The sequence below is a fragment of the Engraulis encrasicolus genome, chromosome 18, assembly GCF_034702125.1.
Source record: "Engraulis encrasicolus isolate BLACKSEA-1 chromosome 18, IST_EnEncr_1.0, whole genome shotgun sequence".
In the NCBI taxonomy this organism is placed as follows: domain Eukaryota; kingdom Metazoa; phylum Chordata; class Actinopteri; order Clupeiformes; family Engraulidae; genus Engraulis; species Engraulis encrasicolus.
In genome coordinates this window covers 10,849,935-10,867,434 of record NC_085874.1, presented here as the reverse complement: position 1 = coordinate 10,867,434, position 17,500 = coordinate 10,849,935, and the positions used below count along the sequence as shown (strand labels likewise).

General features: G+C 43.1%; 1 protein-coding gene across 4 annotated transcripts in view; it reads right to left on the bottom strand.

The window, feature by feature from the left end:
- Window positions 1-17,500, bottom strand: part of utrn (utrophin) — a 281,604-nt gene that overhangs the window by 223,049 nt on the left and 41,055 nt on the right. For all 4 annotated transcript variants that reach the window (XM_063223012.1, XM_063223008.1, XM_063223010.1 and 1 more), the window contains 3 exons: window positions 2,533-2,625; window positions 1,517-1,594; window positions 124-216 (listed from right to left, as the gene is read on the bottom strand). In XM_063223012.1, the coding sequence (XP_063079082.1) occupies window positions 124-216; window positions 1,517-1,594; window positions 2,533-2,625 (264 nt within the window). The remainder of the gene's footprint in view (window positions 1-123; window positions 217-1,516; window positions 1,595-2,532; window positions 2,626-17,500) is intronic.

Genomic DNA, 17,500 nt, shown 5'->3' with positions numbered 1-17,500 from the left:
CGTTTCGCATGTGAGGACACAGAATATGTTGACTCGTCAGGGGTGGAGGCTGTGTCGGTGCCGCTTCATTTGTGTGACTGTGCGTGTGTGCGTGCGTGCGTGCGTGCGTGCGTGCGTGCACACCTGCCAGTGTAGAATGATGCTCCAGATGAGGCCGAGTGTCAGCTTGTGGTTCCCATCAGCAATATCTGTTCCCCCAATGTTCACCAACTCCACCTGAGAGAGAGAGAGAGAGAGAGAGAAAGAGAGAGAGAGAGAGACAGAAAGAGAAAGAGGAAGAGAGAGAGAAAGAGAGAGGCGGAAAGACAGACAGATAGTTGAAGGGACGGCACAGACAGTTGAAGAGCCAGAGATTGAGAGAGAGAAAGCCAGATGGAGGAAGGGGGAGAGTGAACAGAAAGACATTGAGGGAAAGAGATAAGAGACAGATAAAGAGAGAGAGAGAGAGAGAGAGAGAGAGAGAGAGAGAGAGAGAGAGAGAGAGAGAGAGAGAGAGAGAGAGAGAGAGAGAGAGAGAGAGAGAGAGAGAGAGAGAAAGGGAGGAGAGACAGAGAGAGGCAGCGTATGTCAAACAGAGAGCAAGAGGCCAGTCAGAGACTACATACTGTAGTTCCTCTGGCTGATTATTTAAAAACAAGTAGAGTGATGCCAAAATTAGGCACTTTTCAATGCTTACAGAATTGCATTATTACGTGTTTCATGATGGTAACACCTTTCTATCCTTTAACCCATTGTGTCCTGAAGCAACATATACGCTGCATTCAGGTTCTTGAGATTTGAGCTGTTTAATTAAAAATGTGGGTGTTAGAGCTGAATGACTTTCCTGGTGAACCAGTAGCCTGTAAGTAACAGGCTACTGGCACACTGCCCTTTCACGCGTCTCCGCAGGCGGGGTTTAGTCAAAAGATGCTTGCACGCGGTTGGAGCAACCTCATATGAATGACATGACACTTCGACCACTCACGTTGAAGCTTTGTGACGTAGGACGTGTCGTCACGTAACCGCCGCCAGGTCGGGAACCAAATCAGAACAACGTCCTTTAGAAAATCAACTTGAGGTATTTTGGATAACACCGCTGAAATTGCTGCTTCCATCCCGACGCATGATAACTCCTCGCACACCGCCATTACTGTTGTGATTCAGGGAGGGGGCGGGCACAGCCGAACTACCCTGGGGGAGGGTGTTGCGTTCGATAAACGTCATACCCACTGAAATCCCTCCCTACGATCCTGATTCGTCGAGCTGCCCCGTTTATTTCATAAACGGAGGAGGAGAGCGAATCACAGGTGCACCAGAAGGTTTGTGTAGCCCAGCCCCCTGGGCGTCAACACATAGCTTCTGGTTCACCAGGAAACTGAATGACCACATCTTGTGCAAAATGAGGGTTCTAGGTTTTAAATGCAACTTATTTCATGTTTATGTGCTTCGGAGGCTGAGATATTTAGGTTTTAATAGAAAGAGGGCACCTTTTCCCAAAAATTAAAGTGACGTGCGTGTATGCGTGTGTGTGTCTCACGTTGTTTTGATGCAGGACCTGTAGAACCCGGTTGATGTTGTTGAGGGAGTGCACTCGTGTAAAACCGCGTTCCTTAGTCTGAGAAAGGGACAGGGAGAAAGTTAAAACACACACATGCGCACGCACACACACACACCTTTCACTCATGTCATTTTTCATAGCATGAGGGCTTGACTGAAGACATTTATAGTCGCATGTGTTCAGACGAAAGTGTGTGAGTGTGTGCGTGTGTGTGTGTGTGTGTGTGTGTGTGTGTGTGTAATGGCTGATTAGAACTGGTCCGGCAGCTGTAACTGACAGAAAGCATTAAAACTACAAGCAAAGGTTAGCTTCTGGGCAGATATTCATACGCACACGCGCACACACACACACACACACACACGCACACACAGCGCACGTACAAAAATACTTATGCCTTCCAGGTGGACTCAAGCACTCATCACATCAGTCACTTCAACACACACAAGCACACAAACGTGCACACACACGTGCGCACACACTCACGGGCACATGCGCGCGCACACACACGCTCACACACACATGCACACAGACAAACACACACGCCTTTCACAAGGACATGAAGATACCCTGACAGAGCACACACCTTGTCAATTGTCTGTGATTTCAAAACGCAAACACGCATTCCTAACCAACCCCACACCCAAAAACACACCCAGAGGACAGGCATTCATCACTTACGCTTTTCAATATTTAAACACGCGAAGGGGACACACACACACACACACACACACACACACACACACACACACACACACGCGCGCGCGCGCACACGCACACACACACGCACACACACACACACACATTAGAAGGTCCATGACAGAAAAGATAAGAAAGGCCAGGACACAAAGACCAGAAGACAGTCACAGGCACACTCACACACAATTTAAGGGGCTGTTACAGATACACTGACACTGTAGTGTAAGTGTATCTCCATCTTTGCCTGTCTGCCTATTTCTCTCCCTCTCTCTCACACACACACACACACACACACTTACCAGAGTGTTTCCTGTGAGTCCCTCCAGTAGGTCGAGGAGTTTCCGTCCATCCCTTAAGTCTGAGAACAGGTCCTTTATTGCAGACTTCCCACGCTGGAAACACACACACACACACACACACACACACACACACACACACACACACACACACACACACACACACACACACACACACACACACACACACACACACACACACACACACAGACACAGACACAGACACACACACACACACACACACACAGTAAACAACCTGTGCTTCATCATGTCCATGATACAGCTTTAATGAGAACAATGACAAAACACTGCAAGGCCACTTCCCCATCCTGATTCCCTCATTAACAAACCATTAGCTGACGCCAAGTAGGAACTGATCTCTTTAAAAGGGAGGGAAAATGAGCCAACTGAAAGAGCCAATATTGGTGCCTCGCGTCAGTTCATTGTGACCACAACATCGACCCAGCCTGTCCAGAAGTCTAGAAGTAGAGCGTAGAAATCATTATCAGATCCCCACTCCCCACCACCACTCAAATCAATCCAATAGATTGTATCTATCCACACCCTCATGCCAACCCCCTCTGCCACGCACACACACATCTTAAAGGGTCCTTAATGTCACTAAATAAATATATCTAGTCTATTGTACAAAGCAAGTACAATCAAGAAACACCCATGCTCATTACCAAAAAAATAAGCATACTCAAGAGTTTCACAGACAACCATTTTTCCTCAAGGGAAGACCCACAGCATCTACATATTAGTCAATCACATAAATTAATAAACCATGATTTCATAAAGGTAAAATGCTGTGCTCTGCTCATCTCAGGGTTTAGTTATCTAGAATTGGTATATGCTTATGTTTAATGCTGCAGTTCTGGATCGTGAGCACCTGAGAGGCTAGATTAGAGCATACTTCTGACATTCTTTCTGCAGTGTTTCTGGGAAACCTCAAGCAAACGGAACACTCTGGCCTGACGAAAGGTTCCGTTGTCAAGGACGACGCATAAAAAAACCAACACATCCTCCATCACCGAGATCAGGTTGCCAAGCAATGGTACGGGACACCTATAAAGCTCTGAGGTCTTAAGGTGCACTGCGTTGGATGGGGCCAGTTTTACAACTATGCTGCTCATTGAAACTGTGGAGTCTATTGCCAAATTTCATCTTTTCATGAATATTTACTAAATAATTAAGTAATATATAACAGCATGTACAGCATGTTTTGCAGCAAAAAAAATAAATTTTTGGAAATTCAAAATAGCGGGACATTGAGATCCACCTTTCCATGTATGACATTTTCAATTCGCCCATTCATAATAAATACTTATAATTTGATGGTGGCGGTAAGTATTCATGAAAAAGGTAACATTTGTGAATGGGCAGCATGAATTCTGGAAATAAACTGCTAAAAGTATGACACAGTGCAGCTTCAACTTAACACAGAGGAGAAAACCGGTGGTCTGCAGTGGTGGATAGGGCAACTTTAATATGAGTCAACTCCCCCAAAAGAAAGCACAGAGGCTTCCATAGCAACTAACATACACCTGGAAACATGAAGCTGGACACTGTGGAGAAATGTATTGTCACTAAAGTGAGACAAGACACTAATCACCGTGGAAAAAATGTCGGCTACCAAGGCAACCACAATGCGAACATGGAACAATCCCACCTCTTAACTGGGCAGTTAACAGTTTTTTTTTCTAAAAATCTAAATGCTAAAGGACTTTGTACTTGCGCAAGTATTGTGCGCTACTGATTCCGTCCTCATGTGTACATCACTTTGGATAATAGCGTCTGCTAAGTGCAATGTATTGCACTGTAATGCTATCTATTCATAATCTTGTGGTCCAATGGATAAGACCAAACACTGGCACATGGGTGTATGAACAACAAGTGGACGCTAGATAATATGGTAGCAGGCTGAGGGAGGAAATGAGGGGAAAATGAGATGGACACATGATATGGGGGGAGCCATTAACCTTATCCTAGTTCAGCCGGGTTTGTCCTCCATGTTGTCTACAAACAACAGTTCTTACACTCTGTCTCACACACACACACACACGCGCGCGCACGCGCACACACACACGCACACAGACAGCTCATCTGCTGTCTGTATTCATGCCTCATTTAGTCCCATTACGGCTTCATAAACTAACAGCAACATAGTAAACACAAGCACAGCAAGACTGCGGACTGCATACTGTACCATCCATGCTAACACTTTGTCTGTCTGTCTCCATCTCTCCGTCTCCATCTCTCTGTCGCTCTCCAATCCGTGTCTTACTGACTCACATATACAGTTTCTCTCTCAGTCTCTTTTGAATGCGTGTTTTTTTTTCTCTCTCTCCTTCTCCTCCGTTCTCACAAAGCCACAACTTCTTCCTCCATCAGCAAATCCAATAAACCGTCTCTGGCCTTGGAGAGGGCTCTGGAGGTCACTCTAGTTTACTCTCACAGTCACTTTAAGAAGAGTTACTCAATGCCTACCCCTCTCTCTCCCTGACACACACACACACACACACACACACAAGACGCACACACAAGACGCACACACAAGACGCACACACAAGACGCACACACAAGACGCACACACTCACACACACACTCACACACACACTATTCTAAAAGATTTTGTTTCACCGATCTCTCTCTTCCCTATCATCAGCCTCTCTGCATGATGATTAGGGACCTACTATACAAAACACTTAGCCTGGGCGAAAGCAGTGTTGACTCTGACAAACAGTCTGGAACAAGCTAGAGCAATCCGTTTCCATGGACATGGTCTGACCTTACTCTGCCATTTAAATTCATAAGAGTTCCGAATTCAATTAAAAATTCTAACTGTGCTTTGCTACCATAACTGTTACAATACAGTGTTGCCAAAGCATACAAATAACAAGACAATAGTGTTGAATAGTTAATACCTTAACCAATCAGTAACAGACTCTCAACTCAAAATTTGAGCGAACCGAGCTAGGAGGGTTGGGCCAGACTATACGGAGCCAAACTCTTTGGGTGGAAGAACGTAGGATGACGTCGCTAAGTTACTTAACACTCCCTTACTGATGGCAATAGTAACATGCTAACGTCTAAGAACTAACGTCCTTAACATGAGCAATAGTACCAAACTAACGTCATTACTGTGGGGTCATTCCACGCCAAATCAACAAGAGCCCGCACACTTAGGTCTCAAAAAATTCTGAAAATATTACTGAGTGTACCCATGGTACTTAAGAGAAACACTGCTACTTTATTTGAATGTAAGATGTATACTCTCCATGTTACAGCCAATTTCACTGGGGGAGGGGGGTGCCCATTTTGTTCACACTCTTTTTTTTGTCAAAGTTCACAAGCCCGTAGCTCAAGAACTAAACCATGTAGGAAGCTCAAATTTGGCATGCTGGTACATAGATAGGAATAGTTTGTTGCAAAACTGTCAGTTTTGGTCTGTATGATCTTGCATCGTCATGGCATTCCCTAAAAAATGATACAAATTGTACTGGAGTTTTTGGCTGTGCTCTGTTTAGGCCTTCAGAAGACATATTTGTGCCCAACATAGCCTCATGATTTTTTCCCCTTGTAGATACAAGTAGAAACACTCCCATAAAAATCTATAAATAGAAAGGAAACCCCATCAGTGTTTGACCAGAAGATCTCACAAGTCTGACAAATCATTTTGGGTGTCATTTTCAGAGCACCAGAACACCTTGTGGGATTGTCCACAGATTTTTATTTTATATTTTTCTTCATTCTCCATGAAGTCTTCTTTTTAAAAATGCCAATGAGACTTGTCTTATGTGATGTGTTCTTTTGTAATTTCCACCCTGAACATGGGCACCCCCCTCCCCCAGTAAAATTGGCTGTAACAATGAGAGTATACATCTTACATTCAAATAAATGTACAGTGTTCCTCTTAAGTACCATGGGTACACTCAGTAATATTTTCAGAATTTTTTGAGACCTAAGTGTGCGGGCTCTTGTTGATTTGGCGTGGAATGACCCTGTGGCCAATCAACATGATCTCCAAAAATTCCGTGCTCCTGGACACGGATGTTAAGGACACAAAATCCGTGTCCAGGAGCACAAATTTTGCCAAAATTCCGTGGTCCTGGACACGGAATTATTTTCCGTGATGGACACACAGAAGTGCTCTCTCTATACTCCCACAGCTCTATGTTTCCAGTCTTGTGTTTTCTCAGGATTTTTCTAATTTCGAATATTTTTTTCAAAAAAAAAAACTTTTCTTACTGATAGGTTAGTTTTAGGGATTCTTTTGGTCTGGGCACAGCTAGTTTTCTTTCATTCATTATATGAATTTGATAGCCTAGCAACCAACTAGAAAAGGTATTTCTCAAAAATATGTCTTTAATGACAGGTTAAGGTTAGGGAATGTTTTGGTCAGGGCACAACTTAAATTGCTATAGCATTATTTTGTTTAGGATTAGTATTTGGTTAGTTAACACAGTGCTGTGGTAATAGCCTATAGAAAGCACTTCCGTGTCCCCATCACCGAAAACAATTCCGTGTCCAGGAGCACGGAATTTTGGCATAATCCGTGCTCCTGGACACGGATTTCGTGTCCTTAACATCCGTGTCCAGGAGCACGGAATTTTTGGAGATCAGGCTGGGCCAATAGTACCCAGTTGACGTCCTTACTGTGGTCAGTAGTACCAAACTAACTACTCACTCCCGTACTGTGGGCAATATTAAGCAAGCCAAACTCATTCCCTTACTGTGTGTCTCGTACCAAACTCACTCCATTTCATAGTATACTACTCACTCCTTGACTCCGTGGGCCAGAGTACTATACTACTTACTCCTTGACTGTGGGCCATAGCACTATACTCAAGCCCTGTCTGTGGGCCGTAGTACTACTAATCATTCCTTGTCTCTGAGCCAGAGTACGATATTACTCTCTCCTTGTCTGTGAGCCAGAGTACTATACTACTCCCTCCTTTACTGTGGGCAATCGTCCCATTTCACTGTATTGCTGTCGCCATCGCTGCTTTAGCTGCTGCTCAGGCTGTCAGAGTTGCTGCTGCTCCGGCTGCTTATGTTGCTGTTCTGAGACCTGCTCTGTGAATTGGGGCCGATCCCAGCACAGAGCAGTCTCTGGCCCCGGGCCAGCGGCAAGTTTATTAAAAGCCCTCCAAACTCCATCCTGTCAGGGGACCGCTGACAGCCTAAGAGCAGGAAGCACTGCTTTGCATGCTTGCTGCTCGTACTGTCGGCCGGTGAGGCTGCTGAGAATGCACACATACGCACACACACACAAACACACGCACATAGCCAGACACACACAAACACGCATGGACACACACAAACACGCATGGACAAACACACACACACACACACACACACACACACACACACACACACACACACACACACACACACACACACACACACACACACACACACACACACACACACACACACACACACACACACACACACACACACACACACACACACACACACACACACACACACTCTAACACAACAGAGTTGGCCAAGTAAAGCAGCACTGAGCCCTGAATGACTTGGAGGCTGCACAGAGTCAATCCCAGGTTCAAAAAGTGAAAAACACTGCCATTGTTTTTTTGGCAATCTGCTTCAAATCAGCTGATACTAATGAACACTCAAAGAAAGATTAGCTACTCTGTGTTCGAAAGAAAATGTGGCGAGAGATAAACCCCTCTGAAAGTTAAAGTTGTGGACAGAGTGACACAGAAAGGCGAAAGTATCAAATCTCTGGGCACAAAAACACAAGCACACAAAAATTTCAGATGCGCATTTTGACCTTTCAAATGAGAAACCCTAGCTGTGGAGTCTTCCCATTAAGGTGAACTCTCCACAGCTATGGGCCTGCAGCACAAGCAAGCAAAACCCCTGGTGCATATTTTGCGCTGCTGCATTACCATAAATGCTGATGCGCATGGGGTTGAATGAAAAGTAAAAGCAAAGTGACAAACTTGGGGAGGTTAATGCAAGGTCAGCCGTAAAGCCTCTAATGGAAGCCTCCTAAATCTTTATGTTTTGCTCGAAGTAAGAAGCCATTCAGAAGTCTCCTCCATAAGGAGACACTTACTGTACTGCTTACTCGGAGGTTAAGGTTAAAGTTATGGTAATTAGAAGAACGCTGTGGATGCTCCAAAGTGATGAACTACGCTGAAAAAGCTCCACGTTATAAACTAAATACTCAGCTCAATCTCAACAAAATGTCGCCAAAAGAAAGTGGGTTAGTGCAAACAGAACTTGCAGAGGTTAATAACAGTCAAGAAAATGAACACGCTGCAATAAAATGTTTGGTTTATTCTCCTAGGTCAGTGTTTCTCAAAGTTTTTTTTTTCAGTTATGCAAATGTATAAGTTGGTGTAGCTTCTCTGACCTTACTAGGAAATGGCGTGCACATTATGAAATGTTTAAATAAACTTTGCACAGTTGCATCACGCAGGTAGCTGAAGAGAGGAGAAAAATGTTGAAGCCTCTCCTTGTGAACTCTCTTGCCAAACATTTCTGCTAGCCTACTAGTGGTCCACAGACCACACTTTGAGACACCCTGCTCTTGACGATGATAGTTCATTCCAAGCAGGATCTGTTGGCACTGACATGGCACTGCTCCAGGTCTCCCAAAAGGCCTGTCAAGTATCTGCATCCAGACACCTACTCAAGATGCCAGTGTGCATCAGAGTCTTTTCATCCCCACGCAAGGCACACTCCAGTCCAGACTGGTTTGATTTTAATGCCTATGCTTTGGTTCCACGACTGTGATTGTTTGTTTAAATGAGCTACACTTTTAAATCTCTAAGCCTGCTCTTTCTAATTTGAACCTTTTCTTGTGCAAACATTCTGAATTGTTTCATCTAAATGTTAACCTTCACTCTACCCCATCTGTGTTTGTTTTCCGAAACACACCATCTCTTCATCAGACTGTTTGTTTGGGTGAAGGGAAAGCCAATGAAAAATGTGTCTGGCATTGTTCAAATGCTTTGACTCCGTTTTGCTGTTCTGAGTGGACCTCTAATCCTGACCCAAGTCCAAATTGGAGCTAATCCAGGCCAAAAGGAGCTGATCTGTAAAACCTTTTGACTGCCCAAGTATTAGAAATACTGCCATACAAATCCAAATGATAGTGACTGTACAGTACATGTGACCAAAACTAAGTTTAGATTGTAAAGACATAATGTAACTGATATTTTGTCTAGGGGCTATACCATCTTGCCACTTCATATGAAGAAAAGATAGAAAAGCACTTGTGTCCTTTTCAATAGTCATATAGTTAATGCAGGGCAGTGGATGACACATGGTTAAAGTCAGAGTGCTGTAGGAGGAATGAGACTTCAACAAGGCCATTAAAAAAGCTTATTTCTGTCTGACAACAGACTTGTGCTTCAGTTTAGTTTTTTTTTTCAACACGCTATGGAAAGAAAAAATGCAGGGCATAGTAGAGGAAAACAGGGATTCAAACTGACTTAAAGGTAGAATATGTAGGATGGTGGCCAGAGTAGGTATTGCAACTATGCTGCCCATTGCTGCAGCTTATTCCCAAATTTGATCCTTTTCATGAGTATTTACAAGGTAACAAACTAATAGTATGACCAAAGTACTGCAACTTTGCAGCTAAAAAAAAGTCCATTCAAAATGATGGACATCGAGAAGATTTTCTCAGTCATAATGAAGACTTAAAATTTGATGATGGAGGTAAGAAAGAGGAAAGTAACATTTCTGAATGAGCAGCATGAATTCTGAAAATAAACTACTAAAAATATTGCATAGGCTAACTTCAAAATTCAATTGCACCTTTCAGAATACTGATAATGAAAACTGAACATATCAGATAGATGGACTGAGACTGAGCGTCATTACTCATCACTAACTGTTTATCTGTAACACATTCAGCTCAGTAGGTCCTATTAAAGGGATTATCTGGAAACCATTTCACTGGAACTTCATTGTAGGACATTATAGGATGAGACAAAACAGAAAAGCCTTATTTCATGTTCCATTGTTTATCTTAAAGCACCCAGGGGATCAAGTGTGCTTCTGAACACAAAATCAAGACTATTTAAACACACATGTCTTCCTCTGGGTATTCTCACTCTCACACTTTCATCGACAGAGATAGTCAATGAAGTTCTCTCATGGTCTCAGAACTGTATCCGAAATCTATAGAGAACACTTTGCAGTCTGAGGAAAAATAGAAACTTCAGATTCAGATACATTGACATTTTCAATGAATTGCTCAGTCTCGAACTAGGCAAAATCGATGCGTGGGAAAATGACCCTAGGTTTTCAGAGCCAGGCTTTCCTCACACTAGTGTTAACATCAAGTACCCGGTCACCAACTGAAATATCAGCTTCACACCGCCCTAATGTCATTGTCACCCAGTTTCTTTTAGCGAGTGGCATGATATACAGCAAACGGCTGGTTGTTATCAGAAAGAGCGCGCGCGCACACACACACACACACACACTGGGAATTAAACTTAAACTTTTGACCTTCCTGCTGGCTACTTTCCAAACAGGCAGTTACTTGGCCGAAACACACATACAGCAGTTGGCTAACTCGATTACTAATTCATGGAGCTATGTATTCTGTGGTGAATGTGTTGGAGGAAAACAAAGCAGCGATGACTAATGTGGTTTTCAGATTTAATGTAGTCTTTCAGATTAAGTATCACCTAAGGAATTAGCATGACTCTCGTCAAACCCTTGTGCATTTCCGCTCAACTTCATGAGCTCACACAAGGGTCTGGACTCTGGAGGATCTTCAGATTCTCTCTGCTCCCGAACCAAAATGCAGTAGAATCAATCAGGATTGCTGGATTTTCAGAGATGTGACAATCAAAGTTTAAACATAATGGAGAAGGGGAAATATAAGAAAAATAACTTATAAAATAAACTAATATTTTGAAGGATTTCTTTTTGATTAAATCACACCTTTGCAGACCTATGCATATGGCGTCGTTCCAGATAAATGTTTGTGGAGCAAGGAGGAACCCATTCATACTTCCTCCTGCAGCTCAACATTGACAGACCAGAGCAACTGCGACACTCATACCAAAACCAAACCCACTGGCTGCTCATCTATCTTAAGAACAACTAGCAGGTCGATGCATTTGCAGTGCTGTTTCCCAACTGATGTCCTTAGCATGAGGGTCATAGTTCTATCCTAGTAGGTCTGGGTGATGATCCTTGTTCTGCCTGTAGATAGATTGCAAAAATGGATCTCTATTGAACTGTCGCAAGTATGCCTTCATGCAACATCATGGAAGGTTTTCTTTATTTGCATATTCTTTTTTCCCTCCTACAATGTTGTTTTTGCATCATCTTTTTGTGCAAGACAGCCCATTCTTTTACTGCATTAAAGAAGGCCCTGGGCAAAACACAACCCGGGGGACACGACAGATCTGGTTCCAAGGCTTTGCTGTTTGCAAGGCAACAGCCGGCTGGCTGGACTTGGCACTGCTGGCATCGGTGACACGCTTGCCAGTCATGTTGGCAAGCGTTCTCTGGTGTTAACACAGAGGCATGCCATTACCCCGGAAACAGCCTTGGACACATTTGGGGCAATGGTGACTCACACAGCCCTCTCAGGCTGATGGGATTGCTGGTGATAACACAACATTGCTATGACATCGCCGAAAGTCTCAGGTAGTAGATTAGGACATGACTGCCATTTTAGTGGCCATAGTAACAGAGGGTTTGCATGAAAGGGTTAAGACTTGGGCAAACGAATGGACACAACTGCACGATCAGAATTAGTTGTTTAGTCTTACTTGTTAATTTAGTGCAGCTTAAGCTTCACCATCTATTCATGTTTTTTTATTATTACATGTTGCGGACAGCACAGAACAACATCCTCTCTGTGCTATATCATTATTCCCTGAATAAGGTAACCTACCACTACATGATGGCTTTTGAACCTGTCCATGGAGGACATGTCATTGTCAAAATGAAGCCGTTTTAACTGTAGATAGCACTGGTGAGAGAAACTCTTCTCATCTCCTTTCTGTTAGTAATACCACATAAGCAGTATTGTAAAGGCTGTCTGACTGGATCTGTCTGCATTGGGGGTGCATGTACAGGTAGGAGCTGACAAGGCTGTGCTTTGCTATTAATTATTCAAGTGTTACTTTGAGGCAGCACAATAGTGCAGTATAGAAGTTAATAAGACTGGTGTTATCAAGCTAGCAGAGGTGTAACGCCGCATTATGTAATAACGGTGCAATATGTAATAATGTAACAAATTATTACATAATGTGGTGACAATCGCCGCATTGTGTAATAATTTACGCATTTCGTAATACATTTCTTGAACGCATTTCGTAATAACTTTTTTCTCATCTTGTAATAAATTATTACGGAATGCGGCCGCAACTTTTTTTTTTGATGGAAATGTAATAACATGGTGCATTATGTAATAATCTATATGGATATGTTTTTTCTGCACTTGGATTCAGTAGGCGCAGCACACATAGGGCCTACATAGTCTCAGTGACATGGTATAGTCACTGCCCTCTCTCTCTCATTCTTCTCAGTTCTCAAACTGCTCGAGAGTCGCGAATGATGCGGTTAAAACCGTTAAGAAATAATTTCACAACTTGTTGCGTGCAACGAGTCCAACGAATGTCTCGCACTTTCTGCTACATTACACCAATTTACAGCGACATTAAATAGGCCAGGTCTAAACACTTCACGAGGAGGTGAAAACTTGTCTTGCACTTGCGTGGGTCTGTGGCGAGAGAGAGAGAGAGAGAGAGAGAGAGAGAGAGAGAGAGAGAGAGAGAGAGAGAGAGAGAGAGAGAGAGAGAGAGAGAGAGAGTGTGTGTGTGTGTGTGTGTGCATGAATCAAATCCCAGGAAAAGACCAACCATTATAAGTGACTCGTGGGGAGCTGTCCATGCTGGTGGTGCTTAATTTTTCCCGATATTTGCCCGTGGAGTAGTGAGTCTTTCATGTCTGCCTACATGCGCGCCAGGGTCTGACCATGGTGCTTTTTGCCCGTGGAGTGAGGAGACTGTCTTCTTGCAAAGCAAGAAGTCATAGCACCCGAGAAAAATGCCACTCTTTGTCCTATTTTCAATTTCAGTCCACTGTTCAGTAGGCCTATTAGGCTGCAATCAAATTCAATAGCCTATGCTCATCCACATGCACGCGAAAAACAATAACCCAAGCGGCGGGACTAATTCGATTATATTCCTTCCAAAAATGTCCGAACGTCACAAAAATCAGTTATTTGCATTGTCCGTAATTATACCAAACAAAAAGGTATCAATAAAAGAAATCAAGTCTTCAGTTTCGATAATCCACGTTACAAATCCTCAACAACAGCAAGCCATTCCTTCTCTGCTATGAGGCAGGCAACGGAACAAGTGCAGACAGTAGGCTATATGACCACGTTGATGCTGCACGGCTTGAAAGGATTCTGTCTAAATTAAATATCTTGGATAGCCTATATAGACCTAGGCCTAACTAGATTTGTTGCAATACAGATTCATTTTCTATAGCCAGAAGTGTTCCGTTGGACTGACGAAACCGAACACGATCAAGTTTGCAACTTCTTTCCCTCATGCGCTGTCCGTCAGCACCACCTGTCATCTGACGTCCGATTAGCTTTCATTACGTGCTGAGGGAAAAACTCTCGCCATTAGGCCCATGTGCTGTTGCACTGTTGTGAGGGATATCACCAAATAATTTAGATAAAAGTCAGAACATTATTTTGGCAATCTGTTCAGTCTGTTCATTTAAGTTTTTGGGTGCTCTTGGATATCGGGGATCAGTTCATGTAGAGAGAAGAGTTCATCCAGGCACTCCAAAATAAGGTGTCCAAACGGGAAGTTACATTAAAAAGCCTTTAATGGTACTGGGCTGGGGTTACATTAAAAAGCCGACATGTTTCGACCTCACCAGGTCTTCATCAGGGCTACGTTCACCATTGAAAAGAAAGGCCTCCCTTAAATAGTGACATCACCACATGTGACCCATTACGCACTAAACACATTTGCGCACACCAGAGAAAACAAAGATTAAAAAATAGCCTGGGGTAATAAGTGATGCCACAGAAAAAAATGACCAGAAGTACAAATAAGCATCACAAAAAACAAGTAAAATCAATATCCTCATTTAGACCAGGATAGCGCATGGCATCCAGTTGGTGTATCCAAAAAGTCTGCCTCTGATTAAGTCTTTTTAGCCTGTCCCCACCCCTCGGAAGAGGTTTGATATGCTCGACGCCCTGTATGCGCAGCAGAGAATCATTTTTACCATGGTATATTCATTGAAATGTTTCGCCATGGGATAGTCAAAATTGCCCACTCTGATAGCATACAGGTATTTATGTTCTGCTAGCCTATCTCGCATGCGCCTTTTTGTGCGTCCGATATAAAAGAACCCTTCAGCGCAAGGACAAGTTAGGCGGTATATGACAAATGTAGAATTGCAATTAATGAAATCTCTCTGTCCGTATTCTCTCGTGGTTTTAGTATCCACAAAAGATTTGGCTTGTGTAACATTTGGGCAGTGAGGGCAGTTCATACATCTATAGGTGCCAATGGGTTTACGCAGCCAGGTTTCTCTCTTTTTCACCTGTAGGTGAGAGCGCATTAATTTATCTCCTAGGCTGGGTGCACTCTTTAAAGACACCATGGGTGGTTCTGGGAACACCTCACGTAGTTGCGCATCACTTTCAATAACGAACCAATTGTTCTTAATAATTTGCCTGATCCGCGTCGCTTGTGTACTATATGTCGTAACAAAAAAAGGACGGGACTGCTGGTGGCGATGATGTTTCTTTTTGGTCAATAACGTGTTGCGTTGAAGGGAGCGCGCTTCACTGTATGCGCTTTGGATGGCTTCAGGGTGATAGGCTCTATCACTGAATCTTTTCTCCATCAGCTCGGCCTGCTCGTGAAAATCATTTTCGAAATCACAGATACGCCTAATCTCTGGAATTGGCCGTGTGGAATAGGCCTATTTCTAATGAGATGCGGGGGATGGAATGAATCCGCTCTCAGAATGGTGTTCTGAGAGGTCGCCTTTCTGAATAAGGTGGTGTGCAGCTGTCCCTCCGCGTCTTTATATATCGTCAAATCCAGAAAGTGAATATTAGTTAATGAATATTCCAAGGAAGCCATCCAAAACGCATACAGTGAAGCGCGCTCCCTACAACGCAACACGTTATTGACCAAAAACAAACATCATCGCCAGCAGCAGTCCCGTCCTTTTTTTGTTACGACAGTTCATAGATGTATGAACTGCCCCCACTGTCCAAATGTTACACAAGCCAAATCTTTTGTGGATACTAAAACCACGAATGAATATGGACAGAGAGATTTCATTAATTGCAATTCTACATTTGTCATATACCGCCTAACTTGTCCTTGCGCTGAAGGGTTCTTTTATATCGGGCGCACAAAAAGGCGCATGCGAGATAGGCTAGCAGAACATAAATATGGTATCAGAGTGGGCAATTTTGACTATCCCATGGCGAAACATATGAATACCATGGTAAAAATGATTCTCTGCTGCGCATACAGGGCGTCGAGCATATCAAACCTCTTCCGAGGGGTGGGGACAGGCTAAAAAGACTTAGGCCTAATCAGAGGCAGACTTTTTGGATACACCAACTGGATGCCATGCGCTATCCTGGTCTAAATGAGGATATTGATTTTACTTGTTTTCTGTGATTTTTATTTGTACTTCTGGTCATTTTTTCTGTGGCATCACTTATTACCCCAGGCTATTTTTAATCTTTGTTTTCTATGGTGTGCGCAAATGTGTGTAGTGCGTAATGGGTCACATGTGGTGATGTCACTATTTAAGGGAGGCCTTTCTTTTCAATGATGAAGACCTGGTGAGGTCGAAACATGTCGGCTTTTTAATGTAACCCCAGCCCAGTGCCATTAAAGGCTTTTTAATGTAACTTATCGTTTGGGCACCTTATTTTGGAGTGCCTGGATGAACTCTTCTCTCTACATGAACTGATCCCCGATATCCAAGAGCACCCAAAAACTTAAATGAACAGACTGAAGACTGCTTGAGCTTCCAGCCACCTGTGTGCCTTTCATTGCCAAAATAATGTTCTGACTTTTATCCAAATTATTTGGTGATATCCCTCACAACAGTGCAACAGCACATAGGCCTAATGGCGAGAGTTTTTCCCTCAGCACGTAATGAAAGCTAATCGGACGTCTAATGACAGGTGGTGCTGACGGACAGCGCACAAGGGAAAGAAGTTGCAAACTTGATCGTGTTCGGTTTCGTCAGTCCAGCGGAACACTTCTGGCTCTAGAAAATGAATCTGTATTGCAACAAATCTAGTTAGGCCTAGGTCTATATAGTCTATCCAAGATATTTAATTTAGATATTTAATTTAGTTTTCACCACCTCGTGAAGTGTTTAGACCTGGCCTATTTAATGTCGCTGTAAATTGGTGTAATGTAGCAGAAAGTGCGAGACATTCGTTGGACTCGTTGCACGCAACAAGTTGTGAAATTATTTCTTAACGGTTTTAACCGCATCATTCGCGACTCTCGAGCAGTTTGAGAACTGAGAAGAATGAGAGAGAGAGAGGGCAGTGACTATACCATGTCACTGAGACTATGTGTGTGTGCTGCGCCTACTGAATCCAAGTGCAGAAAAAACATATCCATATAGATTATTACATAATGCACCATGTTATTACATTTCCATCAAAAAAAAAAGTTGCGGCCGCATTCCGTAATAAATTTCGCATTTTGTAATAATTTATTACAAGATGAGAAAAAAGTTATTACGAAATGCGTTCAAGAAATGTATTACGAAATGCGTAAATTATTACACAATGCGGCGATTGTCACCACATTATGTAATAATTTGTTACATTATTACATATTGCACCGTTATTACATAATGCGGCGTTACAGAGGTGCTTTGCTGGTTGCTCAGTTCACCTTTTCAAAGTCTATGTGAAGAATGAAAAGAA